Source organism: Antedon bifida, chromosome 5 (genome assembly GCF_963402885.1).
Source record: "Antedon bifida chromosome 5, ecAntBifi1.1, whole genome shotgun sequence".
Classification (NCBI taxonomy): Eukaryota; Metazoa; Echinodermata; class Crinoidea; order Comatulida; family Antedonidae; genus Antedon; species Antedon bifida.
Window position 1 is genome coordinate 31,546,294 of NC_136230.1, and position 11,060 is coordinate 31,557,353.

At 33.4% G+C, this 11,060-nt stretch overlaps 2 protein-coding genes across 3 annotated transcripts; both read right to left on the reverse strand.

The window, feature by feature from the left end:
• Nucleotides 1-1,751: 1,751 nt before the first annotated feature.
• On the reverse strand, nt 1,752-5,184 carry LOC144843523 (uncharacterized). Its single transcript, XM_078700309.1, has 4 exons — nt 5,140-5,184; nt 4,255-4,440; nt 2,412-3,935; nt 1,752-2,321 (listed from the first exon to the last, which is right to left on the reverse strand). Exons 1-4 carry the CDS (start codon nt 5,182-5,184, stop codon nt 1,752-1,754), a joined length of 2,325 nt encoding a protein of 774 aa, XP_078556435.1.
• Nucleotides 5,185-6,051: 867 nt separating this feature from the next.
• Nucleotides 6,052-10,710, reverse strand: LOC144842398 (uncharacterized). 2 transcript variants are annotated; one of them, XM_078698845.1, is made up of 5 exons: nt 10,626-10,710; nt 9,904-10,175; nt 9,407-9,583; nt 7,212-8,789; nt 6,052-6,905 (listed from the first exon to the last, which is right to left on the reverse strand). In XM_078698845.1, exons 2-5 carry the CDS (start codon nt 10,090-10,092, stop codon nt 6,339-6,341), a joined length of 2,511 nt encoding a protein of 836 aa, XP_078554971.1. In that variant the 5' UTR covers nt 10,093-10,175; nt 10,626-10,710; the 3' UTR covers nt 6,052-6,338. The 2 variants fall into 2 exon arrangements, with proteins under 2 accessions (XP_078554971.1, XP_078554972.1); XM_078698846.1 differs by having other exon boundaries at nt 10,506-10,671.
• Between the last annotated feature and the right edge of the window lie 350 nt (nt 10,711-11,060).

Consider the following 11,060-nt stretch of genomic DNA (forward strand, 5'->3'; position numbering starts at 1 on the left):
GACCAAAATTTATGTTTTTTATTTGTTTATTTATTCAATTTCCAGGTATACAAACAGAAAGAAACCACCATTATACAAACAAGTGTGGATGGAGTACCCTGAGGATTGCCAACAGTGCAAGCACTATCAAAGTGGCTCTCCAATACTCCAAACCACATACATACATCACATATAAATTGAAAACACACATTAACTTTAAAATATATAAAATACAGATCAAAAGATTTATAAATATGAAAACTACAGTATAACATAATAGTAAAATTCAGAATAAAAAAGGTAAAAGTACTTTCATGGTGCATTTTATTATTATTATTATTATATCAAATCAATAACATTCTTATTATTCTTGATGTACTATATCAATTACAAAATACGGACCACCATAGTACTTTTATAATATCCTCTATTTAGGTCTAGTGTATCCTCAGCCAGGCCACTGTATTCTATACACACGTTATATTTAGTTCGGGCACGCGAATTTAAGCTCTGTCTACACTATCAAACTAGTTTGACAAAAAAGTGTAATGTGTCCAAATATGGTAGTGATATATATCATCATGTCCATATATGGGCACATCACATTTTTTTGTCACATAAAGTTTGATAGTGTAGACAGAGCTTAAGCACACAATTGTTTGACGGAATGCAGACGATTGACGTTCAGTCATACAAGTGTGAACGTAACTTTAGTTTGGTATTAATGCTACTTTTAAGTGCACAGCATTCATCATTTGATGCAACTGTATAAAAATCTTTACTTCTAATCACCGGTCTTAAGGCAATTCACGTACGTACGATACATCGAATGTTAAATGTTAAAAAAGTTTACCAAAAGCAAGAAACTTGCATACACAATACAAAAGACATTTTTTTTATGATATTTAATATCATCAAAAAGCCATTACCGAAATTATATCAAAGGCAAAAACATTGTATTGTATTTTTCAGTTGGCGTCCAATGCACATAAATATATAACACACAAACTATAGTACCAACAATTAATATTTTTAAATTGTGTCTCTTCATTTCCAACGATGGCTTAGGCATATATCTTCTAATACGTTAAATCGATTATGAACGAACAAATGCCATCAATAAAACTAACATTTTAAAAAATAAATTCAAAGCGATAAACACAAAGAAAATATTATTTTTACTCAAAATTTAATATCGTCAATAAAAAAGTAATTTCGAAAATTATCACGAATCACGAACACTATTGTTAAATTATTATATAATATTGTTACTGAAATCCACTTATTATTTGGAATAATGGCATTTGATTAGCCTGCCTTTAATAGTTACATCTCGTTAGCTTGGTGATTCGCATATTGTTTGCATTTGAATTGTAGACCTACAGTAAATCGAGTATCCAACGGGTTATAATGACCAATCTATGTACTGTATGTTAAATATTGTAATCGACGTATACTATCTCTATGTCTAATTGTAGACCTGCAGTAAATCGAGTATCCAACGGGTTATAATGAGCAAATAATGTCAAATAAGGTAATCTACGTATAATATCTCTATGTCTAATTGTAGACCTGCAGTAAATCGAGTATCCAACGGGTTATAATGAGCAAATAATATCAAATAAGGTAATCTACGTATAATATCTCTATGTCTAATAGAACATGGATGATATTAAAGAGTGTAGCTTATTCTGACTGTAGTTGTCATTGGTTTTAGTGTGGTGTTGAGATTGTAAATCTTACGTCACACAACTAAAAACAGCAATAATTGCTTAAACATCTCTCAAATTATAATCAACTGTATAATTAAAATCCCAATTGTGTGAATTATCCATCTGGGTCATTACAACAAGAAATGACATCATTCCAGGCCAAAGGTCAACTTTTACTGGTGACCCAGAGCTCAATATCAGATTTGCTGTAGTAATATCCACCTTAAGAGAGTATACTCTATCTGTACATTGGTTTGATGCTTCTAAAACAACCCCTAATTTGTTTTTTCTTGTAAAAATAAATAAACATTTATTATGTATTGGTTTAATTACTGTTTTAGTGTCAAATATTGCTGGATAGGTAGGTGGTAAATTCACCGGTGGCGGTATTTCGTTTTGATTGAGTTGGTGTTGGGTTTTTGACAATGAACAAATGCAGAATTTAGTAGTAACACCTTTATCAGAACAGGTTTCAAATGGTTTGTAAGGCGTCAACCGTTCAAATGTCGCAAAATTGATGTCTTCGCCTTTTTTCAGAGGAACAATCAGAACAACCATAATTATTTCAATGAAAGTTGAGATATCTGGATGTGGAATGTACAAGTCCATTTTTACTTCTGTATCTCCATTCTAAAATAAAAGATGGCTTAGAAATAACAAACATGCTGTATTTTAGGCCTTCTACTTATAATTTATTTTTCTTAAACTAAAGAATCTTACCTTTTTAGTTCTTTGCTTGATGTTTCCAAAATGGCGTGCGACTAGCCGTTGGCATGAACCAAACCCTCTCTTCGTATCTGGATTTGATTTACGGTATTGTTCCTGAATGGCGTTGTTTATGGTACCAAGTCCAAACTCCGCTAGAAGCTCGTAGCGTTCATCATTTGATACATCCTTATCGTAATCTTTACAGATACAAATATTTGGTTCGATTCTGGGAATGTCATCACATGACCTATTAAGTGTTATTTCAGAAAATATTCCACCAGGATGTATCAAATACTTCTGGTGATCTGCATCTACTTTTTCTTGTTTACCTAGGCCTAAGAATCTTAGAGCATAATGAAGGTCCAAAATGCTAACAAGACGTTGTTGGTTTAATCGCAATGCCCGCATTCTCTCTTCTCCCAAGGTGTTGGCAACGCCAACTGGAACGATCATAAACAAGAAAGAGTGAGTCATCTCTAATCTACCTTCCTCAGTTCTACTGATATATTCACCGTAAGAATTTCCATGATCCGATAAAAATATTGTAAGCGTGTTATTTAACTCTGAAACAGATTTTACATAGTCTGACAAATCTTTATCCAAAGTTTGTATTCGGCGACCATGCTGCTCATGACCAACATTCAAGAGTGTAAAATGAAAAAATGGCTGGCCATTCCTTTCTAACATCGTTTGCCGCTTAGTAAGGTAATCTAGGATGTACTGATGTTGATATTGTCCATTGTAACATATTGAAGGTGAACCTAGGAAGGGATATTTAATGTTATTGCTATCTAATATCTCACAGCTTGCTAGCATCATATCTACACGATCAACCCCAGCTTCGTCAAGTGAAATCTTGAAGTTTTTCCACCTTTTATTCATATCACGTTCTTTGTATACTAAAAGATGCCTCATAATACCCCATTCGCCTTGCCAACATAAATCATCTGTATACATGGTCTCAAAACCACGGTTCTTATATTCTTTGAAAAAATATTTCAAATTGACAGTGGGTGGTAGCTTGCTATTTTCAAACGGTCCTCTAAAGTACAGCTCACCAGAAAACAGTGCATGAAGGTTTTCATAAGTATGAACTCTCAAAGACTGAAATAATTCAAAGTTGAATACTTTTGTTTGTTTTAATTGACGAAGACTTTTCAAGCTGTTAGGCATTGAGCGTAGAAAGTGACTATGGGAGACAGAGTCAAGTAACAGAATGTTGATGTTGATTTTGTTTAGATTTGTCTCCTGGAATTGTTTTGATTTACTTAAAACTGAAGGCACAATCAGTAATTGTGTTGAATCTCCCTTTCCATTTACACTGTTAGCATCTGTTGCAAATCTTATAAAATAAAATCCGTAGTTGTCAACCTGTTTGTCGAACAATCTGTTTAGATGACTCTCAAGATGTCTAGTGGAAGCAAAATCTTGCCATTCTAGTTGTCCTGTCTTATTATTGATCTCTCCCAATAAAACGTTTTTATTTGCATTTAATTTCTCCGAACATTTTACTTGTACTTTGAATTCAAACGGTTCCTGTAATGAAAGGAGAACACAACCTTACACATATTAGTGGACCACCCCAATAGCACTTTATATAAAGAAACATGTGTCTTGGGTTGCCGCATCACACTCCATGTTCATACTGGATTATTCAACTCATTTAAAATGGTCCCTGCTTAATAAACACGTACAATATAACTGGTTAAAACATACAAGAACGAAGAGAATAACTCGTGATATTGATTGATAAAAATTAAAAATTAGGAATGTTGTTTCTAAACAAATAACAATAGGCCTAATGTACCTGAGAATAAGAACGTTATTTAACACAATGAAAATGAAAATAACCTACTACAATTTCACATATGTTGTTAATTTGTTGGTGTTGGCATGTAGCTACAGGAGATGAGAAAAAAAGCTTATCAGCTAAAAGACAAGATTCAACGTCAGGTATGGCACGTTGGCATCCCTCCTGACGTAGAGGAAGACTGGCATCATATCTCAGCTTCGTGTGGCATTCTTCTGAAGTAGGGCTATACTGTAACAAACATTATTTAAAGCAAATTATTAGGTTTATCTTTTATTTGAGCAGGCATATTTTACTGAATAATTGCAAAATTGATGTACAAACACAACTCATATTTTTCTATATGCTATGGTATGCTATAGTTCGATTTTTTATTAAATTTCTCTAACTTTGGTTAATGTAGTAGTGCCATAATCCCTGTCTAATTTCTATTTTTGATAAAGCCTCTTGGAAGAACACATTCGTTACAATATTGCATTTTAGTTTAATGCAGTTTTAGAATTTGGTATACAGAGACTAATACTGTATTTTAAAAATGTATTGTCGCCCAAAAACATGAAAAATGAAGATTAATTAAATCAGACTTTGAATATGTTATTTTGTAGTTTTAATAAAGTTAATCACTTCCGTAGAAAAAAAAACGAAAAAAAGTTTTCACTTATAAAATGACAAAAGAAATGGTTAAATTTAACCAAAAACCCATTGGCTAGTAGCCAATTTGACCATTTTTTGCTGTAAATTTTTTTTTCGTTCCAATTTTTGGTCAAAGCGGATAACTACTATGTTATATTAAAATGGCACATTCAAAAAAATTGTGTTAAGAATTATTTTTTCAGGGGTCAATACATCTTGAATAGAAGGTAAGGATCAGAAAGACATGAAATATTGTAATAATAGACTGCAGACACTCCACCAATGATGCCCACATACCTGTTCCTTCGGGATAACACCAAACAGTCTTTGTATTTCTCTCATTTGGGATCCAATGCACATAAAATACAACACAAAAATTATAGTAAAAACAATCAAGATTTTAAAATTGTGTTTCTTCATTTCCAACAATATATTATCCTATTGTAGGCCTTCCTGCGAGTGGTTTCGTTTTCGGTGGTTAAATCGATTCGTATGAAAATAAAAATAATAATTATCAATATAACTGACCATTTCAAATATTATATCGAAGCCAATAAACTTAAAATAATACAAAAGAAATGATTATATGTGCTTCACTGAATGGTCTATTAAATATACTGATGCGATTTAAACAGCTTTATTATCCTGCCTTTAATACTAATAAAAAAAAAAACCTCGTTAACTTGATTGATTTGCATAAAGCATTCAGTGTTAATCTGTTTATCATATTTAAATTCATTTGGTATAGTCGCCTATCTTTTATTCGTACCGTAATTGGAGTCTCCAGTCATCTTTTAACTGTTATGATTACAAATAAAATTGGAATGGTACACAGAACAAGATCTGGAAAATAACATCAATAATTAACTGTTTTTAATTCCTCGCGCCGTTTGGGCTCAGGTTGAGAAGCGTACTTCAGTATGGTTAGAAGAACGAAAAGAGTGAGCATTATATAGGTTAGTAGTATGTCATAGGAAAGCTTAGTTTTCACTTACACGCGCATAATTTCGACCAATCACGACGGATCATCCGAAATGTTGCTTGTGATTGGTCAACTCACCTGCGTTGTGCGTACGCCGGAGCGTTCAAGTGAGATCGAAGCTTTACTAGGCTGTATCGTCATTAAGTTTAATTGACTGCACCAAATGTAAAATATATTTAAATAAATAAAATAATATTCGTTAATAAAAGTCATGTACGGCATTTATTACAAAAACCATTTATTAAAAAAGCGTAACGTTTAAAATAAACCTAATAAACGAGGATTTATTGAATAAATTGCCATATTATAATCTAAATAGTATCATCAGATTGTAATATAGTAATAAACATAATAATACATATTATAATTATCATCATATAACACTATGTTGAGAAAGTAGTATTTTGTACAAATCTGACACACAAAGAATTATATTAAATAAAATTAATATGGGTAACCCCGACGAAAGAGAAAGAATGATATTAAATTGCATAGTAAGTAAGTAAGTAATTGCTTAAACATCCTTCCAATTATAATCAACTGTATAATTAAAATCCCAATCGTGTGAATTATCCATCTGGGTCATTACAACAAGAAATGACATCATTCCAGGCCAAAGGTCAGCTTTTACTGGTGACCCAGAGCTCATTATTACATTTTCTGTAGTAATATCCACCTTAAGAGAGTATACTCTATCTGTACATTGGTTTGATGCTTCTAAAACAACCCCTAATTTGTTTTTTCTTGTAAAAATAAATAAACATTTATTATGTATTGGTTTAATTTCTGTTTTAGTGTCAAATATTGCTGGATAGGTAGGTGGTAAATTCACCGGCGGTATTTCGTTTTGATTGAGTTGGTGTTGGGTTTTTGACAATGAACAAATGCAGAGTTTAGTAGCAACACCTTTATCAGAACAGGTTTCAAATGGACTGTAAGGCGTCATTCTTTCGTACGTCACCAATTTGATGTCTTCGTCGTTTTTTAGAGGAACGATTAGAATAACCATAAAGATCTCCATTGAAGTTGAGGTGTCTGGGTTGGGAATGTACAAGTCCATTTTCACTTCATTATCACCATTCTAAATCAAACAAACAATATAATGATGAATTGTATATAAATGGTTGATACAATTAATGCATACACAAACCAATAGCAGTGTTGGTAGTGCCGCTTACCTGGATAAACCGAAAATAGCCCTTGCCGAGAGCATAAGATACAAAATGTAATAAAAGTTTCTTCAGCATCCTTCCTAAATGGACTGATCCATCAACCATGCCCAATGTACCACAGTCATTACTTTTTGTAATATATGCTCCCACTAGGTAGAACAATGGCTATTGTTGGTTTATCCAGGTATGCTAGGCACGAAATATAATAACCTCACCTTATTAGTTCTTTGCTTGATGTTACCAAAATGGTGTGCGACCAGCCGTTGGCATGAACCAAACCCTCTCTTCGTATCTGGATTTGATTTACGGTATTGTCCCTGAATAGCATTGTTTATGGTACCAAGTCCAAACTCCGCTAGAAGCGTGTAGTGTTCATCTTTTGATGCAACTTTTTCAAAATTTTGACAAATACAAACATTTGGTTCGATTCTAGGAATGTCACTACACGATCTGTTTGATGGAATTTCAGAAAATATTCCATCGGGTTTAATGGAATATTGTTTATGTTTCTCATCTAAGTTTCCTAATTTTGTTTCACTTAAAAACCTCAAAGCATAATGAAGATCTAAAATGCTGACAAGTCGTTGTTGGTTCATTCGTAATGAGTTCAAACGCTTTGGTCCTAAAGTTTCAGCAACACCCGGTGGTACAAGCATGAATAAGACAGGGTGGAACATCTCCACTCTAGCTTCTTCGTTTTGTTTGATGTATTCACCGTACGTGTTTCCATGATCGGACAGAATGATAGTAAGTGTGTTCCTTAATTTAGACGCCATTTTTAAGTATTCAGCTAAGTCGTAATCTAATGTTTGAATTCGGCGACCATAATCATCGTGTCCGACATTCAAGAGCGTGTTATGAAAAAACGGTTCATTGTTTTTTTCTAATAGTTCCTGTCGCTTGCCAAGATACTCCAAGATATAATGATGTTGATATTGGCCATTGTAACATATTGCTGGTGGTCCATGGAATGGATCATGATGCTGATTGTCAGTCAAAATCTCACAACTTGCTAGCGTCATGTCTATTCGATCGATTCCCGCTTTTTTCAAGGATTTTGTGAATATTTTCCACCTTTTTTCTACATCATCTCCCGGCATATATGCCAAGAGGTTTTTCACAAGGCCCCATTCCCACTGCCAACAGAGATCTTCTGTATACATAGTTTCAAATCCTTTGGTCTTGAAACCTGCAAACAGACGTCTAAGATTGACAGGTGATGGAGGCATGTCCTGAAGTCCAAAAGGTTTCTCAACGTCGTACAACTCGCCTGAAAACAACGCTTGAAGGTTCTCATACGTTCTACCCTTTAGCGACTGAAACAGTTCATAGTTAAATACAGAAGTCTCGTGTAATCCACGAAGCGTTTGCAAAGTTTTCGGTAAAGACCGAATGAAGTGACTGTGCGAGACGGAATCTATAAAAAGTATATTAACATTAATGTGATTATGAGATTTTAGAGTTTCCTTCACAAATGGAGGAATGAGAAGTAGTTGCTGGGCAACCACATCCACCATGATGTACTCATCCTCCATTCCAATGTTACTGTTAATCACTTCATCTGCTACTTCTTCCTTTATTTCATCAACATTTATTGCACATCTAATGAAATAAAACCCGTAGTTATCAGTCTTTGAAGAAAGCACCTTCCGTAGGTGAGTCTCCAGATTCTTTGACGATGGAAAGTCATGCCATTCTAGTTCACCAGTTTTGCGATTGATCTCTCCCAATGAAACCTTCTGCTCAGCACAAATTTTATCTGAACAGTCTACATTTAACTTGCCATCAGATTCCTGTAAATCAACAATAAGACAGCATTAGTTTAGTGGGGATCTCTCAGAGACTAGGCAAAAGAGATTGTACAAAAATGTTATTTAATTTTATATGCACCACACACTGTATGCAATCGCCAGTGGAGCAGTAGACTTTAACTATGAAGTTTGCTCCTAATGAAAGAAGAAGTTTAGTATAGGATAAATAATTATTTAATAACTCAATATATTATTTATTATTATATTTATTCATTACACAAATAATTGTCTCTGTCTGTAGGCATGATGGCAAATAGTACTTACATCACGAAGGAATAAGTTTAGAAATCTAAATTCCTCCATTCTTATACTGAATAGTTTAAGTTAGTTCACTAAGTGCAATCTCTTTCAGTGGTATCGGAAATACTGCTATTCTAAAGCTCTTTCTACACTATCAAACTAGTTTGAAAAAAAGTGTGATATGCCCAAATATGGTAGTGATATGCCCAAATATGGTAGTGATATTCCCAAATATGGTAGTGATATGACATCATCATGTCCATATATGGGCACATCACATTTTGTTGTCACATCAATTTGATAGTGTAGACAGAGCTTTACTGTTTATGGAACTTACTAACACATATTTACCAACTTACTATAATATTACAAATCTCGGTTTTCAGTTGGTGCTGGCAAGTGTCAGGTGGTGAAGAGAAGAAGAGTTTATTTGCCAGCTGACATGATCCTTTGACAGGTGTTAACCTTTGACATCCATCATGAGGTAGAGGAAGGCTGGAGTTGTACCTCAGGACTGGACATTCTTCAGGACCAGTCTGGGAAGCAAAAACAGATTCAATCAGGGATAAATTTTACCAAAATTGCTATCAACCAACAATTCTAACAAATGTAATTATTTTGTTTATTTCTGTGCACTGTTCTCGTTCACCAACTAGCATAGGTGTTTAGCACCTGTTTTGTCTTTTTCTTTGTCATTGTATATGGCAGAAATTGAATAAATAAAATAAATTGCATGAAATTAAAACATTTAAAATTGCATAGAGTGAACACAATTATTTCTTTTTAAGTTCTTGACAAATTTTTGTTTATAATAAAAGAACTTTGAATTGTAGGTAGACAGAACAATTTCACATACCGTTTTAGATTGTTTACGTAGAACCGAGTTTATTATCAAACGTTTCAAGGGGCTTTTTAACTCAACATTACTATCATCTGAGAGTAAGTAGAGTATAAAGTATGTGCCATAGATGAAACAACTGATGATGCCAAGTTTGACTGCAAACACTCTGGTTCTGCAGAATTTTCTGCAAGTAGTCTTTCCCATCGTTAACAGTTTTTAATTCGCTCATTGCTTTCCATAATTTGCAATTGCTTTTCTTGCTCCTCCAACAAAAATATTTTCTGAAACTAAAAATGATATATTTATATTATAATTTATATTAAAATCTTACTAGAATTGTAAAATAAAAATTACTATCTACCTATAGTGATGTTCGTTGTTGTTATAAATATAATATAATGCATTTTTAATGTTAAATATATATAATTTACACATTGTTATTGTTACACTGTTATTTAAGTCTTTTTTAAAACTTTATCTAGGACAAATAATACCATCTAGCATCCTAGCCAGGCCTAGCCTGGTTAGTCATTTCGTACCATATTGGTACCTCTCCAACCAGACTTAATAGGTGAAGTTGAAGGTGGGTGGTTTGGGAGTTGGGCCTACGTACGTACCTTCTTTCATCTATCTAATTATTATTAGGCTAGGCCTAGCCTAGGCTTCTCATTGTAGTAGGGATTTAAAACACACACTCTAACAATGGCAAATATCTAAAAGTTTTTAAAATTTCATACCGAAGAAAAATGTTAACCCTAGGCCTAATCTAACTAAGTTTATTAAGAAAGAGGTTGGGTTGGTGATGTGTTTCTTTTGTGTTCTTTCTGTTAGTGTTATCCGCCCTCTATAGTTATGATTAATATAATAATATTTTATCTGATCTTAAAAACATTCGCTGTTGTTTGTGAATTTCCGTTTATAGAAAGAAAATATCGACTGACAATGGCAATTCATTCAAGATTTAAAGGTTAATTAGCAGTATTTTATACAGTATGGCTAATGATGGGTGTAAAGTAACAACAGCAGCCGCTAACAAAGTTTTGTTATGAAGAATGCAAGTCAAGACATGTTGATACAAAGACCACGTGCTAAATTTGTTGTACGTTGATTGGACTTTAGAATAAGTTCCGGTTCCGGATGATCGGACACAGCGCTTATTTTCAAAATCAAAA

What these genes read in the sequence shown, in the direction of transcription:
- LOC144843523 (XM_078700309.1), bottom strand. Translation starts at nt 5,184, where the DNA reads ATGAGAGAAATACAAAGACTGTTTGGTGTTATCCCGAAGGAACAG. An exon ending in ACAACATATGTGAAATTGTA is followed by an intron (nt 3,936 to 4,254) that starts GTAGGTTATTTT and finishes CTTTCATTACAG; the next exon opens with GAACCGTTTGAATTCAAAGT. An exon ending in TCAAGCAAAGAACTAAAAAG is followed by an intron (nt 2,322 to 2,411) that starts GTAAGATTCTTT and finishes CTTTTATTTTAG; the next exon opens with AATGGAGATACAGAAGTAAA.
- LOC144842398 (XM_078698845.1), bottom strand. Translation starts at nt 10,092, where the DNA reads ATGGGAAAGACTACTTGCAGAAAATTCTGCAGAACCAGAGTGTTTGCA. An exon ending in TACGTAAACAATCTAAAACG is followed by an intron (nt 9,584 to 9,903) that starts GTATGTGAAATT and finishes TTTGCTTCCCAG; the next exon opens with ACTGGTCCTGAAGAATGTCC. An exon ending in CCGAGATTTGTAATATTATA is followed by an intron (nt 8,790 to 9,406) that starts GTAAGTTGGTAA and finishes GTTGATTTACAG; the next exon opens with GAATCTGATGGCAAGTTAAA.